This window comes from Galeopterus variegatus, unplaced genomic scaffold, assembly GCF_000696425.1.
Source record: "Galeopterus variegatus unplaced genomic scaffold, G_variegatus-3.0.2 Scaffold2126, whole genome shotgun sequence".
NCBI lineage: Eukaryota > Metazoa > Chordata > Mammalia > Dermoptera > Cynocephalidae > Galeopterus > Galeopterus variegatus.
The window spans coordinates 143,279-162,738 of NW_007728237.1; the positions used below are offsets into that span (position 1 = coordinate 143,279).

The window sequence follows — 19,460 nt, forward strand, 5'->3', positions numbered from 1 at the left end:
GATTTTTTCTGTTCTCTCAGCCATCCTGTACCTGGGTAATGTCAGTTACAAGAAGAGAGCCATGGGCCGCGAGGAAGGCCTGGAGGTTGGGCCCCCTGAGGTGCTGGACACACTGTCCCAGCTTCTAAAGGTACTTCTCTCTGCCCTCAGCCACAGGAGACTGGCCAGGCCAGCTCTTGATACAGAGGACAAGTGACCAGAACTTCCTCCTTCAGCCGAGGTTTTGTAAATGCAGGCCTGTGTGCTAGCTTCCTTCCTTGTCATCTCCACAGTGTCCCTTCCTCATTTCTGATGACCTTTCTGGGCAGGGACTCCTCCCACTTCAACCCCTTATGCGACAGTCTCTTTTAAACAGTAGTTTGACCAGCGAGGTCATTTTTCACTGGACTTGCCAGTTGTCCACTGGTTCTCAGCTAGGAATGATTCTGCCCCTCAGGGGACACTGGTTGTCCAAGTAGGAGGTGCTCCTGGCATCTGGTGGGTGGGGTCCAGGGATTCTGCTCAGTACCCTGCAATGCACAAGATAGCCCCCAGTGCAAACTGTGGCAGGGCTGAGGAGCCCTGCCCTCGCCCTTCTGTTTTCTAAGCCTGCATTCCGGCTGCGGCTTTTCCTAAAGAAGGCAGTGGGAGCCTCTGCTTTTGCTGAGTTCATGGGGATGCATGAGCCTACTGGAAGTTTAAGGGAAGATCCCCCTGCCCCTACTCTTACTACTGGCAGGAAGAGACCACCAGCTTGGGGATGGGGCTTGGTGGTGTGACGGATGAACTCATTGGGTCTCTGGGCGAGATCTGAGCCCCAAGCCCAGCCTTTGTATGAAACCAGCTCCAATAGCAACGGCTCTGAGTGCAGGTGACCAGGTGCCTCCTGGGCCTGCAGCTTATACTGACTGACACCCAGGCCCATGTGATGATGCACTGGGAACTGTCAAGCCTGTGTGTGAATTCTGGAACCTGCTGAGGGTAGACACATCACAGTTGGCAGCCTGAGGGTGGGCTTCGGGACCTGCTTCCCAGGCCAGCCACTGGGGGTCTCGTCTCCCATCTTCCTCGGGCTCCAGGACTTTCTTCAGTGACATGTGGACATGCTGGCAAGCTCTTCACCTCCCTTTCCTTCCCTTCCTCCTTGACCTTGAAACAGGTGAAGCGAGAAATCTTGGTGGAAGTCCTGACCAAAAGAAAAACAGTGACTGTCAATGACAAGCTCATTCTCCCCTACAGTCTCAGTGAGGTGAGCACCACCTGGCACTTGAGGGGTGCCAGTCCCCAGAACACAGTGATGGGGTCCTTCAGAAAAAGCCAGTGTGGCTGGCCTTTTCCTGTCTCAAGGGATACGAGCAGAGCCCTGGCAGTGCCTGTGGCTGTCATGCAAGCGCAGGCGTGACACAACCAACTTATACAGCAAACTGTAGCCCTCAGGCCAGAACTTAAGCCCTGGATGTTTGCCTCTGTGTTTCTATATGCTCAGTGCACAGGCTGGTTCTCATCAGCAGAGGTTGACCAAATCCAGTCCTCCACTTGGTTTTGTAAATAAAGTTTTATTGGCGTGCTCCCATGCCCATTCATCCACATACGGTCTACAGCTGCTTTTGTGCTACAGCAGCAGAGCTGAGTGGTTGCGATGGAGACCTTCAGGCCCACAAAGCCTAGTGTATTGACTTTTTGGCCCTTTCCAGAAAAACTTCGCCCACCCCTGGGCTGGAGCATGACCTTTATGACCATTAGGTGACCCTCCACCTGTGGGTCTCAGGCCTGTGACCCTGACTCTTGATGAGACACCTCCCTCTGGCCTTTGCCCCAATCCAGATACTTTCTTTCTGGTGTGTTTCTCTTGCCGTTTTTACATCTCAAGAGCATTGTGACTTGCAGCTTGCAGCTTGGATAGCAGTAGGAAAGTACCTAATTACAGGGGGTTTTTAGCCCCTCACCTGATGGGAAGCTGCTTGGGCATTTTAAATTGTCACCATGGACATTCTGAGCCCACATGAGCCTGGGAAGCATGTGATGTTGTGGGGAAGTTGCTGTAGGATACCCAGGACCCTGTAGCAAGGGGTCCCCCAGAGGCACCATGCTGAGCCAGAGATGACAAGCAGGGCCTGCATCCCATGTGGCTCTGTGTCCACAACATCCAAGAGAGGCAAAACCAGAGGGACGTATTCCAGATCTTGATGGTAGCTAAGCACATCTGTCACTACTGACAGCCAAGTACATAAAAAGAGTGCATTTATTGTGTGTAGATTAAACCTTAATGAGCCTTTTTAAAAATAGACCATGCAGGGCCGGCCCGGTGGCGCACTGGATAGTGCGCCGCTTGGGAAGCGCAGCAGCGCTCCCGCCCGAGGGTTCGGATCCCATGTGGAGACCGGTTCCCGCTCACTGGCTGAGCGCGGTGTGGGCGCAACACCGAGGGTTGCGATCCTGTTGCCTGCTGTACCGTACATCCGCCGAGGCCGTACAGCAGCACTACTGACAGCCAAGTACATAAAAAGAGTGCATTTATTGTGTGTAGATTAAACCTTAATGAGCCTTTTTAAAAATAGACCAGGCAGGGCCGGCCCGGGGGCGCACTGGATAGTGCGCCGCTTGGGAAGCGCAGCAGCGCTCCCGCCCGAGGGTTCGGATCCCATGTGGAGACCGGTTCCCGCTCACTGGCTGAGCGCGGTGTGGGCGCAACACCGAGGGTTGCGATCCCGTGGCCGGTCCCCGGTCCGGTACGGGGGCAACACTAAGGGTTGCGATCCGTTGCCGGACACGGAAAAAGACAAAAAGACAAAAAAAAAAAAAAATAGACCATGCTGTTTTTATGCACATAACGGCAGCCACATGGTGTCCCCTGAAGAACAAGGGGTCTAGGTCTGCACCCTGCTTGGCCTCCTCACTGGTTCTACCACAGGGGCATGCCAGGTCCTCTGCCATGCTCAGCAGTAACCTGGGTTACCCTGAGGAGAGCGCTGGCATGTGGAAAGGACTTGGCCGACCCACAGGCCACTGGGTCCGTTAATGCCTCCAAGGGGCAACACAACACAGGGCCTGCACTGCCCAAGGTGAGCCGCCCCTCTATCCGCAGGCCATAACTGCCCGCGACTCCATGGCAAAGTCACTGTACAGTGCCCTGTTCGACTGGATTGTGCTGCGGATCAACCATGCCCTCCTCAACAAGAAGGATATGGAAGAGGCAGTCTCGGTGAGTGCCTCCTGCTGAGTCTGCCAATCGAGGACTGGGGAGGCCGTGCCGTTGGCGCCAGACGTTCTTGGTGGATGACCCATGCCTCTGGGAGCCAAGGTGTCTTCAGGCAGTATTGGGCGAGAAGCTGGTTACTCCCACAGCCAGACCCAGGGAACAGGACAGGCTACACAATTCAAGGGTCCAGCACAGAATGAAAACATGGGGCCCCTTGTTCAAAACTTAGAGATGCCACACCAGTGACAATAGTGTTCAGCTGAGTGTGGGCCCTAAAGACCAAATGGGTCCCCGCCCATGAAGCCCGACCCTCTCAGGAAGGTCCACTCCTGTGGGAAAAGCCACTGGCAATAACCATCCGCTCTGTCTCCCCCAGTGCTTGTCCATCGGGGTCCTCGACATCTTTGGCTTTGAAGACTTTGAGAGGAACAGTTTTGAACAGTTCTGCATCAACTATGCCAACGAGCAGCTTCAGTATTACTTTAATCAGCACATTTTCAAACTAGAGCAGGTAAGGAAATACCGTGGGTTTGTTTGTTTTTCAAGGTTTTTTTTTGGTAAAATACACAACAGAATTTACCACCTTACCCATGTTTATTTTTTTATTTTTTTAAAGATGACCGGTAAGGGGATCTTAACCCTTGACTTGGTGTTGTCAGCACCACGCTCAGCCAGTGAGCGAGCCGGCCATCCCTATGTGGGATCCGAACCCGGGGCCTTGGTGTTATCAGCACCACACTCTCCCGAGTGAGCCACAGGGCCAGCCCACCACCTTACCCATGTTTAAGTGTAAAGTCTGGTGAGGTTTAAGCACATTCACGCTGTTGTGCAGCCATCACCACCATCCATCTGCAAAACTCTTCATCTTCCCAGACAGAAACTCCATCCCCATTAAACTCCAGCCTTGGCGCCCACCATTCTGCTTTCTGTCTCTGTGAATCTGACAACTCCAGGGACTTCGTATAAGTGGAATCACACAGTATTTGTTTTTCTGACTGGCCTATTTCACTGAGCATAGCGTCCTCAGGGTTGTCCGTTTTGTAGCGTGTGTCGGAACTGTATTCCTTTTGAAGACTTGGTAACATTCTATCGCATGGACATGCGTTGTGTTTGTCCGATCATCTACTGCTGGACACTTGGGTCGCCTCCACCTTTGGATCATATGGTAATTCTGTGTTTAATATTTTGAGGGACCACCAGATTGTTTTCCACAGCAGTTGCACCATTTTACAGAAATATCATTTTGTTGCCCGCCCAGCCCAAGGGACAGTGGAATGAGCTAGTCCCGGAATGTCCCTTGGGGCCTAGTTTGTTGGTAAATCTGCCCCAGAATTTTTCTCTGCCAGAGGGAAAGTCCCGGAAAATCCCACCCAGCCCTGGATGAGGAAAATATCAGAGATGTTTTGAGCCATAGTGCCTTTTTGGATTTTTTCTGCCCAGATGTGAAAGTCCTTCCAGTGGGAGAGAAAGAGTTGCCTTTTAAGGGTGTGCTTTGGTCAGCGATAGTGATAATCTGTCTCATATGTCTTTTGTCCGCTAAATAGCCATCTTTACTCACGTTATTATCCTTCACGTTGATGACTCTGATGGAAAAAAACTAGCGGGTTTATATAAATGTTTAACTGATTTTACTATTAAGCCTTTTGGCTGTTGAGCACTTGGAACAAGCCTAGTCCAAATTGAACCTTGTTGGGAAAGTGAGATATACACCAGATTGCAGAGACTTAGTGCAGGGGGGAAAAACACAAAGTGTCTCAGTTATTCTTTTATATTGATTCCATGTCGACATGACCGTTTTGGGGATATATAAGGTCATTTTTTGGATTTTAACAGGTCATTCATATTATCAGAGTACTTCGAAAAGTTTGTGGAAAGATTTGTATTATCTTTTTAATTCTATTTTTTTTGAGAATTTTTTGAAGTACCCTCATATATTCCTTCTGGACAGCATAGTTCTAAAGCAGGGGCCAGCAAGCCACAGCCTGTGGGTCCAGACTGGCCCTGTAAACTGTTTTTATAAATAAAGCTTTATTGACACAGCCATCTGGTTACATGTCTCTGGCTGCTTTCACACACTACAAGCAGTCACAACAGACACCACAGAAAAAGTTTGACAATCGAGGGTGATTTTATTTTATTTATTTATTTATTTTTTTCCTTTTTTGTCTTTTTTACTGACCGGTAACGGGATCGCAACCCTCGGTGTTGCGCCCACACCGCGCTCAGCCAGTGAGCGAACCGGCCATCCCTATATGGGATCCGAACCCGGGGCCTTGGTGTTATCAGCACTGCACTCTCCCGAGTGAGCCACCGGGCCGGCCCATGTTAAGGGGCTATTGGCTTTCTTTTTTCTTTTCTTTCGGCCATCCCTATATGGGATCCGAACCCGGGGCCTTGGTGTTATCAGCACTGCACTCTCCCGAGTGAGCCACCGGGCCGGCCCATGTTAAGGGGCTATTGGCTTTCTTTTTTCTTTTCTTTCGGCCATCCCTATATGGGATCCGAACCCGGGGCCTTGGTGTTATCAGCACTGCACTCTCCCGAGTGAGCCACCGGGCCGGCCCATGTTAAGGGGCTATTGGCTTTCTTTTTTCTTTTCTTTCGGCCATCCCTATATGGGATCCGAACCCGGGGCCTTGGTGTTATCAGCACTGCACTCTCCCGAGTGAGCCACCGGGCCGGCCCATGTTAAGGGGCTATTGGCTTTCTTTTTTCTTTTCTTTCGGCCATCCCTATATGGGATCCGAACCCGGGGCCTTGGTGTTATCAGCACTGCACTCTCCCGAGTGAGCCACCGGGCCGGCCCATGTTAAGGGGCTATTGGCTTTCTTTTTTCTTTTCTTTTTTTTTTTTGTGACCGGTGCTCAGCCAGTGAGCGCACCGGCCATTCCTCTATAGGATCCGAACCCGCGGCGGCACTGCACTCCCAGCACCGCACTCTCCCGAGTGCGCCACGGGGCGGCCCTTTTTTTTGGAAAGGAGAAAGTAAAACTACATATTTGCAGATGACATGATCTTCTGCATAGAAAATGCTATGAAATCTGCAAAAAAAAAAAAAAAAAGTTGCTAAAACCTATAAGTGAATTGCAGATCCCTATGCACAATTTAATTGTATTTCTGTAAACTAGTAATGGACAATTAAATTGAATTTTTTTTTTTTTTATGAATTTTTTGGTGTCACATACAGAATGTGCATTTTTGTTTTCTGTTGATAATTACTAACTTATATTATAACTTTATGTCATTATTAACGCCTTCATGTTAGTAAATCAACATATATTTTGTTATTCATACATTTATATATAAACATGCCTGTTGATACATATATATGTTTATTTGCAAAGCGTGGTTTTATGAATATTAACGTAGCTGTGAAATAAGGACTTACCGGCACCCACTCTAACCCCGCAGGAAGAGTATCAGAGTGAAGGGATCACGTGGCACAACATCGACTACACGGACAATGTCGGCTGCATCCACCTCATCAGCAAGAAGCCCACTGGCCTCTTCTACCTGCTGGACGAGGAGAGCAAGTGAGTGTCCACTGCCCCGTCTGCCCCACAGGCAGCTGACCCCACACGTCTGCAGACACAGGCTCTGGGTCGGGTTCTGCAGCTTTCAGAGCCTCACCCCGAATCCAGACCCTACCAAGGACTCCTTGGTTTCTCACATGCCTTTGGCCACCAATCCTGAGCTCACATTTGCCAAATGCATATACGGTTCAGTGTGGAAGTGTTAACCGATGTGATTAGTCTGTGCACTCGGAAACACATCTGCCCCAGGGGTTTTGGTAAAGGATTGTGGGCCTCTGTCTAAACACTAGGGACAAGGTGGGCATGTTCCTGCAAAGGGCAGTACAGCACGTGGAAGTCAGGGTCCGGACTCCACTGGCTTTCTCTGGACTCACCGCTGGGCCTCCCTCCCCTTGTCCTGCTTGTCTGCAGGGCATGGTGAAGGCTGGAAGGGGCATCTATAATGTGACTCCCGGTCACCCAGCTGCAGTCACTGAAATCAGGTGACACTCACTGAATTTGCTTCCTGTGGTTGCTTAATGAATTACCACAAACCACGTCACTTAAAACAATAGGAATTTATTCTTTTATAGTTCTGGAAGCCAGAAGTCTAAAGTCAGGTGTCAGCAGGGCCACACCACTTCTAGAGCTTATAGGGGGAGATCCCTCCTGGCCTCTTCTAGCTTCTGGGGCTCCAGGAGTTCCTTGGATTGTGGCCGTGTCACTCCAGGTCCTGCCTGCATAGTCACATGACCTTCTCCCCTGTGTGTCTCTATCTCTGTTTCATCTCCTCCTCTTAAGAGGACACTAGTCATACTGGACTAGGGCCCAACCTAATCGCTTCATCTTAACTAGTTACATCTGCAAAGACCGTTTCCAAATAAGGTCACATTTACAGGTTCCAGGGGTTAAGACATGGCCATATCTTTTTATCAATAACTCTTTATTGGCCCCTCTTACAAGTCCCCATCCAGGACAGGGAGACAGATACATCTGCCTCGTGGCTGTGGCCAGGATCCAAGTAGAGAATAATCACGTAAGAGAGGGTCAGGGTGCTAGGGGGAGCTATGTCACTGCAACCAGGAAACCCCCCAGGGCTGGATCAGGGGAGACCCGTGGGGCAGGGCCTGGTCAAGCAGACTCTGATCTCTCTCTACTTAAAATCTTGCTATTTTCATTCATAAATTTTTTTTTTACACGTTGATTCAGATTTTCTAAAATAGTGCACTAAAATGTTATTTATCAAGCCTGAGGTTTTTTTGTTGCCAGAAGCAGATGCCCCGCTCTGCACACCCTTAATGCAACCCTGGACACGATGTATTTTGTAGCTACAGACTCCCCCCGCTGATCGTCCCCCCACCCCCCTTCATTAAGCTATGGAGCCCCAGTGTTGGGGATTTGGGTGCAAATGCCACAGCCTGTGTTTGTGGTGCAGCCGGGCACAGGCAGGATGTGCCAAAGCCGACAGCAGCATTTCCCTGCTGGGAGGCAGAAATCACCAGGTACAAGGAGTCCCTTATTCTGCTCCGTACCCCCCACCTCACCCCGGGACAGAACAGAGCCCTGCTTCATCCCCATCTCCCAGCCTCTCCCTCCTACCAGGGAGCAGGGACAAGACCCCCATCCAAGGCCCAGCATCCAGGTGCACATGGATCCAAGACAGATGTCACCCCAACCTGGGATTTTTCTCAGGCCCAGGCCTGGCTTAAGCCAAATGTCCACCAACGCCACCAAGCCCAGCCAGCAGCCTCTGCAGCCCCCCAGCAAATAGCCATATTGGGGGAGTAGGGACTGGGCTGATTGCACCGGGCATGGGGCTGCTCCACATTCTGTCTGCAGCCCCAAGCACGGCCCTTCATCCTCCGTCTGCTCATACCCACCGCGGGCACAGCCACTGCTGCAGGCAGCGGGTTCATTAGGTGGCGCTCTCCTTTCCATGTTGGTTTGCCCATCGTTTCACTGTCCAGGGCACCCCGAGCACCCACACGCCCCATATGTGGAGGGTCTGCGACATGAAACGCCAAGCAGGTTGTTGACTACTGTCAGCGATACTCAAGGTCCTTAATTCTCTTGCCAGCTTCCCGCACGCCACAAGCCAGACCCTGCTGGCCAAGTTCAAGCAGCAGCACGAATACAACAAGTACTTCCTGGGTACCCCGGTCATGGAGCCAGCCTTCATCATCCAACACTTCGCTGGGAAAGTTAAGTACCAGATCAAGGTATGTGTCTGCCGCCGCCACCGCCGGGGTTGTCAATGTAGCCACCATAGGCCTGAAAAGCAGGCATGGGACACACAGCAGGCCCTTCCTCCCCTCTGGCACTTGCGCAGTTTGTTGCCTTTTCCCTGTCTGGCACTGGGCAAAGTCCCAGGGTGCTCGGCCTTGAATCCCCGGCTCCAATGTCCAGGGCCCCATAGCTAGGAGCTGCCATCTGTTGCTGGGATGGGCGCCTACGAGGGACGACCCTTGAGTGACTGCCCGCAACCCTCCCCTGCCAGGACTTCCGGGAGAAGAACATGGACTACATGCGGCCCGACATCGTGGCCCTGCTGCGGGGCAGCGACAGCTCCTATGTGCGTGAGCTCATCGGCATGGACCCTGTGGCTGTGTTCCGCTGGGCTGTGCTCCGCGCTGCCATCCGGGCCATGGCCGTGCTCCGGGAGGCTGGGCGCCTACGTGCCGAGAGGGCTGAGAAGGCTGCAGGTAGGAGGGGTCACCATCGAGACCGGGACATTCAGAATCCATTTAAATAAGTGAGCAAGTCGGTGGCAATTAGTACATTCATTATGTCATATGAATGCCACCTCTGTCTAGTCGTAGAGCTTTTCCTCATCCCAAACAGAAGCCATCCCAGGGAGTATGATTTAACCCTCATGTCAGCCTCAGAAGGCAGAAAGGCATGTCTCCGTTTTTCCTGGAAGGAACCTGAGGCCCGTGCTGTTGAGTAGCCCACCCAAGTCTCAGGACCCCATCTCTTAAAGGGCATTGGTTAAAAGGAAGAAGGATAAAGCCTTTATGAGAAGTAGGGAAAGAGCTGTGCTCTTTTCTGGGGATCAGACGCTCCACTGCCCCTGGCTCTGCCTGAGCTTAGGTAATGAGCTGTTTTTTTAAACTGGGTAAAAGTAAGGATCGCGGCCACCCCAGAAAACACAAGGGCTGTTGGGCTGCAAGAGACCCTCCCCGGCACATCCACTCTGTGTCCCCAGCAGGTCTGGGCAGCCCTGGTGCCCAAAGCCACCTGGGAGAGCCACCAAGAGGAGCCAACACCCCCTCGGAAAAACTTTACCGGTGAGCGAGACCTTGGTTTGTCCAAACCAAAGTTGTCTGATATTAAGACGAAACCCTCCACCCTAAGCTCAGGTCAAGGTTGCTCTGAGTAAGTCAGAGCAGCTGTCTGATCCGAGAAAGACCCAGAACCAAACGGCATGTGGTTGCTGCTTTTCTGTGCTCATAATGGCCAGCCTCAGTGCATCATGTGCCTTAGAGAGAAGTGGGACAGCTGAGCTCACAAAGGATTCTTTTCATGTCCCATGGTGGGCATTCGTGGGCGGAGCCAAGAGACTGCTGAGCGACAGGCTTGATGCCTTATCCTGGCTGGGTGTCCCGGAAGTAGTTCTGCTAAGTTACTTCATGCACAGGCAGAAACACACATGCCTTATGTCTGCATGTGAGATGACATGGAGTACTTTGTAGTCCCTAGCAATACCCATGGGCCGTCCACCTGCCCCATTATGTGCTGGTGCCAGGGTATAAAAGTGAGCAATGCAACATCTGTTCCCAAGCAGATGGGGTCAGAAAGGCCACACTGGACTGATGTCCAAGGCAAGGACAAAGCCAGGGAGAGATGCCTCTGGGAGAGACGCTCGGGCCACATTGAGAAAGGGACCCGTTGAGCCAGACAAGGAGGGCATCCCGTGCAAAGGCCCTGGGTCAGCCCGGTCCCTGACTGCTTTTTCAAGACCCAAATTCCTGAGGAGCTAGTCCCTAAATTTTTGACTGAAAAAGTCATTTTATTTTCGAGCACTTCATAAACAAAACTTCTTGAGGAGATTCATAAAAGTGTGTGTGTGGCAGGAGAGCTAGCACCTAGGTAAGTGGTCGTGTGGTTTGTCCAGAAGCAGGGTGTATTGTTTCTCTTGCTTTTAAAAAGGTGTGTTTTTAAATCAATTTTTTCACCCCAAAGAGGGTAAAACAGAGTAAACTGCATCCCTCTATTTGCTTGTTTTTTTGTTTTTGTTTTTTTCTTTTCCCCCTACAAAGACCAAAAGTGGCCTCTGACCCGCAGTCGCTGAAGTGGCTTCAGTATCCCCAGAGCCTGGCCCCGGGGCTGTGGGTCCGCCCTGGGAGCACATTAAGTTTATACAGATTCTCCCTTCCAGCTGCTCAATGCTAGATTTCTCATTTGACGGCTCTGAGGAGTTCGATATTAACGCTTTTGAGGACATCATTGCTTTCTATGAGAGCAAGAAGTAAGTAGAAGGAGGGCCTTCGAACCCGAGACCAGGGACGCACACCAAGACTAACCACCCACCCAGGGCACTCAGCATGGCGTCCAGGGCAAGGAGAGAGGGGATCGGCCATGCAGGGGGGTGGGCCAGAGCCATAGGCCTCGTTCCCAGCTGTGGCCACCGTGCTGACTGCCCTGGGTGTGGAGGTGACTGGAGCGTAAAGGTGAAACATGACTCCTGTTCTTTGCTCCGTGCCTCCCTGGAGGGCGAGGGAGCACAGGTAAGTGGGCCTGTCCGGGCACTCCGCATGTGCATGGACACAGACCGGGGCCTGCCGATCGGGGCCCTTCCAGGCCACCTGCCCAGAGCTTAAAACATGTATTTAGAATAATTTGAGGCTGTCCGGTCAGCCCAGTTGGCTAGAGCACGGTGTTATGACACCAAAGTCAAGGGTTCAGATCCCCAGACTGACCAGCCACCAAAAAATAAATAGATAAAAACAGAATAATTGGAATGAGGAATTAAAAAAAAAAAAAAAAAAACCCATAAAACAGAATCTTCCTTCCAGGAGTTCTGTCACAAACATTCAGACATTTGTCATTTAGACATTCTTCACTAGTGTTCATTTTCAAAGTAATTGCTTTTCATCTTTAAGTTACTCTCGGGCTTTCGCGTTAGTGCCAAAGTTTGGGCCTGGAACGTCTTCTCACACCCGAGCCCACCGTGATCAGTAAAGCGAACAAGATTGTGTTCTTGGGGGGTATCTGTCCCCTTAAACTAGGGTTTCTCAACCTCGGCACTATGCTAGAGCATTCTCTGGGGTGCGGTCTCCACTGTAGGGTGTTGAGCAGTGTCCCTGGCCTCCACCCGCCAGATGCCAGGAGCATCCCCCAGTCATGACAACCACAAATGTCTCTAGACATTAACAAATGCCCCTGGTTGAGAACCACCCTGTGTACTGGAATCCATGCCTCTCAATGCCTTAATGAAGTCAACAAGGAGGTGGACTTCTGGCCATCAAATCCTCAAACAAACTAATCCGTTCCTCCCACAGGGACCCTGTGGCCTCCTTTTTTCAGTATCCCCTGTCTGCTTTTTAAAGATCCCAAAAGGGTCTTAAATATGAGACTTTTTTCAGTGATCTGAGAGTCCATTTGCCCCAAAGTTCCATCTGCACCAGGGCTCGGGGAAGGCGGCGCTCCTGGCCTGGTCCTCCTTCTTGGAGCAGGAGGCAGAGGCAGCTGCCCCAGCTGCATGTTTTGGCTCCAGTGGCCTGGGGACGTCCCGATGGCACTGGGGACCCCGAGGTGGTGGGCCTGCGGCTCTAACTCCATCTTCTCTCTGTCACTGTGCCTCCCCGACTCCCCTCAGCGATTTGCATAACCAAATCATCAAGAGCATCAAAGGACTGCCCTGGCAGGGCGAGGACCCCCGTAGTCTTCTCCAGTCCCTCAGTCGGCTTCAGAAACCCCGCACCTTCGTCCTGTGAGTCCCCTGAGGCCCTCCCACGAGTGCAACGGCCACCTCCCCCTCCCTGCTCCCGGACCCCGGCGGGCCTGTCTTCCTAAGCCAAATCGGCCACTAAAAAATGCTGTGCTGTCTTGTGGTTTCATTCTCACCCCAGCTGTCGCTAAATGGCCATCGTTAATGCCCTTGCCCTGGTGTGTGCGCTGTGGCCCACGTACCCACCGCCGGCTCCCCAGTGCAGCTCCAGAGGAACGCTCCTCCCCGAGGCATCTAATTTCCTGCCCCCAAACGTGCCTACGCCCACCTGCCCGGCTTGCTGAGCCAAGCTTGCCCCTCTGCCTCTGCCACCATGAGCTGACAGAGCAGCTCCTGGAGTAGGGCGAGTGATTTCCCAAGAGCAGCCCAGAAGGCACGCACACTGGGTTTGGATCCCAACCCCACCCACTAACTCACCACACAGCCCAAGTACTCTCGGCCTTCAGCATCCATCTGCAGAACAGGCTGGTGACCCTGACCCACGTGGCGCTCACCCAGCTCTGGGCAGGTGGCAGCCTTAGCCAAAGTGGCATCTGCGGTGACTGCATCCAACCTTCAGCAGCCATTCAGGGCTCGGGCCAGCTGAGAGCAAAGCTTGTGCCCACCACAAAGCCAGTTTCAAACTTCATCTTGTGTGCCTTAGTTTACCCCCAGGGATTAAGATGAACCCTCATACAAATAGAGCCTCAGGGCCTAGCATCTCACAGATCTATGGGGCATCCTTTCCTTAGCTGTTTTTAAAAAGAGCCAATAGCCCATTAGCTCCATTGGTGAGAGTACGGTGCTGATTAACACCACGGTCGGTCCAGCGTTCATCCCTGTGCTGGTCAGCCGCCAAAAGAAAAAAAAGAGCTGAGCTGCTACTTCTTTTTTTCCTCTTGGGTCTGTAAGATTTCATAAAGTATCCAAGGACACGGGGGCCATCCCCCTCCTTCATCCAAAAGATTAGCTCCCGTGTTTCCTTTCCACCAGCGTGAGCCCCAAAGCTGCTCCTATCTGGGCCCCATCTCAGTTCTTTGCGGGGCATGTCCCTGCTGGCTCTGCGGGCCTGCTTGGCGTCTGCAAACACCTAGCAAATGGAGCCAGTCACCTGGTCAGCATCGGGACTGCCCAGGACCTCTCAATGCCGGTTCAGGGCATCCCATCATTTTTTGAGATAATGTCATCGTCTCCGTAGCAGGCTCCACATCGATGCATGTCCCGCCCTATAGATGACTAGCCAGCCCCTTCCCCATTCCCCAGATATGCACATGACCCCTAGATCAAATGCTCATATCACTTCAGGGGCAACCAACTGCAGAGCCCAGCTGCCACTGGCCAGTGCAGCAGGCGTGCAGTCACTGACATGAGCTGTGCACATGAGGTGGGAGCCCGCCGGACCTTCGGAAAGGCGGTGGCGGCGGTGGCCGTGCTGCACTTGTGCCTGTTCACTGTCCTCTCTGCACTCTTCCTCTCTCTCGGTCTAACCTGCAAGGCGTGGCTTGCTGAACTAACCCAAGTCCAGACACTGTGTTCCTTCTGTTCACAAAATCCATTTTTAATATTTTGACAGGAAAAGTAGAGGTATCAAACAAAAGCAGACCATTCCAAAGGTAAAACCCGCGCGACACGCCCCGAGATGTCTTGCTCTTTTGCCTGTCTTAGGAGCCGCCTGGTGGCTCAAGTTGTTGTTCAGAAAACGGGGAGGGGAGAGAAGCATTGTTAACCTCCGCGGCTTCTTTCGTTCCTTCTTCTTCCCACCATCTCCCCCTTCCTCCAAAAAGACAAATGTTCTCATGTTGAGATGATTTGGAGCTGCCTCTGTTTAGATCTCCTAGAAGCAGGGCCCAAGATGGGGGTATTTGCAAAAGTGGTACATTGAGGGGGCTCTCAGGAGAGGCTAAGGGGGTGAGGGGGAAGCTGGGCCAGGACGTAGGCTCAGCGGAAGTCTGGCCTCAGCCTCATCCCACAGGAAGCGCTGGAGAGGCGACAGCACCACAGAGCTGGTCCTGACCCTTCTGTTTACCCCACTGCAGAGGGCAGGATGGGATGAAGCACCTCCCTGATGCTCTGTCTAGCTTCCACATACAGTGTGCAGATGGCTTATGAAGTTTGCAGAAACAGATGGCTGGCTGGTTAGCTCAGTTGGTAGAACATGGTACCAATAACACCAAGGTCAAGGGTTCAGATCCCCATACCAGCCAGCCACCAAAAAAAAAAGATTACGTAAGAATGATCTCTTGGCCTAGTCAGCAGATGGGACAGGGCTAGTCCCTCCTGTCAGCTGATACTCCTGGTTAGCATGTGGGGACAGACCTGCCCATGAGCTCACGCAGAAGGCACAGAGAGAACCCAGTATCCTCAGCTCGAGTAACATAAGCCATATCGAGCTGTGCAGTGGGAAGGCGGCATCAGTAGCACTGGCTTCATTGCCTGTCCCAAAGGAGGAGGAGATGGTGTAGGCACTTGGCTGTTAAAGAGGCTCTTGCCAACCCTCCCGGTGCAGCCCAGGTGCAGCCCACATGCTCACCGGCCCCAGCCACCAGCGGTCCTGAGACCGAGCCTGAGAAATGTTGCCCCAGCACTCGCCACAGGGGTGAAGCCCTGCCCCAGCTCCAGGGACATCTGTGATGCCTCCTGGTGCCCATATGGGCTGTGGGAGGGCAGGCCGGACCCCGTGTGTCTGTTCTAGAACCTGCTGGACTCCAAGTCCCTGAAACTGATCATTAGCATGACCCTGCATGACCGCACCACCAAGTCCCTGCTGCACCTGCACAAGAAGAAGAAGCCACCAAGCATCAGCGCCCAGTTCCAGGTCGGCGGGCCAGGAGAGGCGGGAGGCAGAGCTAAGCTTGGCCAAAACAAACCCAACACAGCAGCTTATCAGTCATTCCAGGGGTTCCCAACCTCGGCCCCCAAAGGACATCTGGGGCTGGATCATTCTCTGTTGGGGAGATTATCCTTTGTGCTGTAGAGTATTATAGCAGAATCTCTGGCCTTGGCCCAGCAGATGCCAGTAGTACCATGCCATCCTGCTCTCAAGTTAGCCACCATTGTCTTATGCCCCCTTGTGAGAAAAATCACCCTGGGTTGAGAACCACTGAGTTCAGAGAATCATGGGTTAGTGTGTTAGTTAACCTGACCACTGAGCTGTGTCCTTAAGTCATGTTTCCCTTTTTTCCCTGGCTGCCAGGAAACTCGGGGACATTTTTTTTTCTTTAGGAGATCCACCAGCTGTTAACCATCACCATTAGCTTTTTTGTTTTTCCTTCTTTCCTCAATTTGAGTCTTCTGTTCCCATCTCAGCTTTTTTTTGTAATTACCTTATGAGAGAAGTTCTACAGATCCTTTTTGGGGACAGCAGGCCAGGCACCAAAACCACTGTGTCCATGGTCCTTTCTGAGTCTGACATGAGTTTTAAATCTCCAGAAGGAATTTATCTGGAACTGGGTGGCCCTGGGACCATGGAGACCCCATAGCCCCCTCAAGGGTTCCCAGTGTAGCACAGCCTCTGATCAGAACGTCCAGCTGCAGCCTCCCATGTCCCACTGCCTGGGAGCACAGACATACACCCCCTATCCCCTGCTGATGCTGGTCGATGACCCAGGTCCCCTCCCACTGAGCGACATGCTCCTGGGGTCCCCAGCTGAGCATGAATGTTCCCTCTTTCCCCAGACATCCCTGAACAAGCTCCTGGAGACCCTGGGGAAGGCAGAGCCCTTCTTCATCCGCTGCATCCGCTCCAACGCTGAGAAGGTCAGTAGCCCTGGAGTGTCGGGGAGGCAAAAGCCCCTACTGGACCCCTGGGGTGTTCCTGCCTCCACGGAGGACGGGGGACAGTACCAGCCAACTCAGGGAGGGGGCCAGGAAAGGCCTTGTGGAGCCGAGCATTCAAAGGTGCTGAGGCTGCTGGGGTGGGGTCAACAGGAGGCAGCGAGGGTGGCCCCATGGCCGGTCGAGAGCAGGGATGTCATCTAGAACATGGAAGGCCCCAGAGAAGGTTTGACCAGAGAGGGACAGATACTCTTCAGATACCCCAGGACTGGCCAATGTGGAGAACGTTCTGGAAGGCAGGGGCTGAGGTGGTGCAGGACCACGAGTCTCAAAACAGCAAAGAGCCCACTGCTCACATGGTAGTTTCTAGAAAGACTGTCAGAACACCAGAGGGGTCTCCAGCCCCAGACTCAGCCCTTGTTCTGGGCCTCCCTCTTCCCCAAGGTCCACTCCATCCCTGGGAGGACAGCCCAGGGACTGCCAGGAGCCACTCAGAGACCTGGGCTCCCTCACAGTATGATTAGGTGCCTGGGCAGGAGCTTCTTGGCAACTCCATCCGCTCCCTCACTGGTTCACCCCTTCGTCTGCTTGTCACGGTTCCCTGGCTCTTCCTGCTCCTAGGGCACCTCCACTCACGTCCGGAGCCCAGCTCCTCCCCACAGGGAGCTTCAAATTCTGTCCTCCCCACTAAGGACAAACCTGGAGTTGTGCCAGTCTCCCACCCCCGTCCGCGCAGCAGCAGAATCCAGCCCCTCTTCTTACGCTGGGATTCTTGCTCCAGCACGGGCCAGCTCGGGAAATGCTCCATTGGCATGTGCTCTGGGCGTGGGCCATGCCCACAGAGCATTCTCTGTGTTGGGGCTGTCCTGGGCACCACAGGGGTTGGGCAGCATCCTCAGCCTCCACCACCCCAGTCATGACAACCTGTCCCTCTGCTGTTCCCTCCTGTTCCTCCTTAAGATAACACTGTGCATCATCCCTCAATTATTGGCCACCAGGGAGAAGTCCAGGCCCCTGATCTCTGGCTCAAAGCCCCGGAGGCAGCCTGGGTTCCAGCCCCTCCTCCCCTCCCTCTGTGGTCAGCAACTCCATATGTCCCCGTCGGCCCCTCAGCTTTTTCCTTCTTCCCTGGGCCTTCACCCTGCTGCCCCCTGCCCATTCTCTCCTCAGAACGCAGCCCAGAGTCCCTTCTCTCCTAGAATGCCTCTCACAGGGGCCTGGGCAGCACCTTGTCACACCTGTGTCTAGCTCCCACCCCCAGACTGAATTCCCTTCTTCCCCAGATCCCCACCACTTACCCCAGTTAGACTCTGGCACAGAGTCTGAGCTCTGCAAAGGTTTGAGTTTGGGTCCTTTTAAGAAAAAAAACTTTGCAGCAAATTACATAAGTTAGGCAGCAAGACGTACCATCCATCTTCAGGACTCCAGGGGATAGCACAGACCAGATGCCAAGTTTTCTAGAGGAATCAGACACCGCGAGCACTGCTACTAAGTGGTCTGTGTCCTCATTCCAAAAAGAACATCAGGAGCAAGGAAAGATGGATTCTCCAGGTGCTCCCGGTGCTGTGCTAGAGGACATTTCGAGGCCACATGTGTGCCCTGACTGTCTGTGTCCAGAATACTGAGGGGCGACATTCACATGGGAATCGGCTCCTCGTCTCAGTTTTCCAAGCCCCCGCCAGGCTTGGGCATCAGTCAGGTCACGGCCCGTGCCTGATCCCTTGCTTGCCTGTTTCAGAGAGAGCTGTGCTTCGACGAGGAGCTGGTGCTGCAGCAGCTGCGCTACACGGGCATGCTGGAGACCGTGCGCATCCGGAGGTCGGGCTACAGCGCCAAGTACACCTTTCAGGTGAGCTGCATGCATGCACACCGGGCTACTCGCTGGGGCTGCAGCAGAGGGCCGGACTGGCTTCTGCACCACAGCACTGTTGGCATTTAGACTGGATCATCCTCTGTTGCAGGGAGCTGGGACAACTTTCCTCAGCAGAAATGGCCAAACCTGGTGTTTTGGTTCATTTTCTGTTGCTGTAACTGAATACCTGAGACTGGGTCATTTACAAAGAACAGAAATTTCTTGCAATTGTGGGGATTGGGAAGTACAAGGCTGAGGGGCATATCTGGTGGGGACTTTCTTGCTGGTGGGGGCTCTTTGCAGAATCCTGAGGCAACGCAGGGTGTCACACAGCAAGGGGCCCACAGAGAGCCAAACCAGCTTTCATAACCCATTAACCCATTAATCCATTCGTGACCCAATCACTTCTTAATTAGCCCACCTTTTAATATTGTTACTTCAGGGATCAAGTTTCAACATGAGTTTTACAGGGGACAGTCAAACCACAGCACCTGGAAAGATACAGTGTTACACCAAGCTAGGAAGAGGGAGTTTCACAAGCAGATACATTCAGAGCCCTGTGCTTCACTAAGCAACATCTGTAGTCAATGCTTTTATACCCAACTCTTTTATCCTACCCACCACCCACAAGAGGGTCCATGTTCTTATTTTCCTGGTATAGAAACCTAGGCCCAGGTAGGCAATGACTGCAGAGAGGGCTCCCTGGGCTGTCTAGAAATATGAGGATCATCAGTAACCTTAAGTTGGTGAAGGCTATATCTCTAGATCCTTTGATGTTTGGGGTCAGGTCATTCATTGTGCCTTGGGGGCTGTCCTGTGCATTGTAGGATGTTGGAAAGCATCTCTGGCCTCCACCTGCTGGGTGCCAGTAGCAACTCCAGTCTCCCCAGTTCTGACAACCCAAGATAGCTCCAGATATCCCTGAATGTCCCTGGTCGTTAGCATGGCCCAGTATGGACCCCCCACCTCAAGCTGCAAGCTGGCACCCATGTAGCTCTGAGCCCAAAGCTAGAGGGGACAGCACCTGCTCCCCATTCAGGCTTTACCCGGGTGGCCTCGGGGGTTAAGCTGTGGCATACCTCACTTTTCTCATCTGCAGAATGGAAATAGTATCTTTCTGGTCCTGTGCAGATAGGAGAGGCAAAATTATAGAAGCGGGAAAATGCTGATGTATTTTACTAATCATTGGCTCTTAAAATATTTAAAGTTGCTGTT

The 19,460-nt window shown here is 52.6% G+C and overlaps 1 protein-coding gene across 6 annotated transcripts in view; it reads left to right on the forward strand.

Annotated features, from left to right (window-relative positions):
- The window catches only part of MYO9B (myosin IXB), a 96,336-nt gene that overhangs the window by 58,442 nt on the left and 18,434 nt on the right, over nucleotides 1–19,460 (forward strand). For 4 of the 6 annotated variants that reach the window (XM_008580538.1, XM_008580539.1, XM_008580544.1 and 1 more), the window contains exons 7-20: nucleotides 1–130; nucleotides 1,139–1,228; nucleotides 3,065–3,181; nucleotides 3,555–3,689; nucleotides 6,590–6,711; nucleotides 8,768–8,909; nucleotides 9,188–9,392; nucleotides 9,896–9,977; nucleotides 11,069–11,158; nucleotides 12,509–12,622; nucleotides 14,193–14,232; nucleotides 15,312–15,434; nucleotides 16,295–16,375; nucleotides 18,132–18,242. In XM_008580538.1, the coding sequence (XP_008578760.1) occupies nucleotides 1–130; nucleotides 1,139–1,228; nucleotides 3,065–3,181; nucleotides 3,555–3,689; nucleotides 6,590–6,711; nucleotides 8,768–8,909; nucleotides 9,188–9,392; nucleotides 9,896–9,977; nucleotides 11,069–11,158; nucleotides 12,509–12,622; nucleotides 14,193–14,232; nucleotides 15,312–15,434; nucleotides 16,295–16,375; nucleotides 18,132–18,242 (1,582 nt within the window). The remainder of the gene's footprint in view (nucleotides 131–1,138; nucleotides 1,229–3,064; nucleotides 3,182–3,554; nucleotides 3,690–6,589; nucleotides 6,712–8,767; nucleotides 8,910–9,187; nucleotides 9,393–9,895; nucleotides 9,978–11,068; nucleotides 11,159–12,508; nucleotides 12,623–14,192; nucleotides 14,233–15,311; nucleotides 15,435–16,294; nucleotides 16,376–18,131; nucleotides 18,243–19,460) is intronic. The other 2 variants (XM_008580540.1, XM_008580541.1) reach the window with 2 other exon arrangements.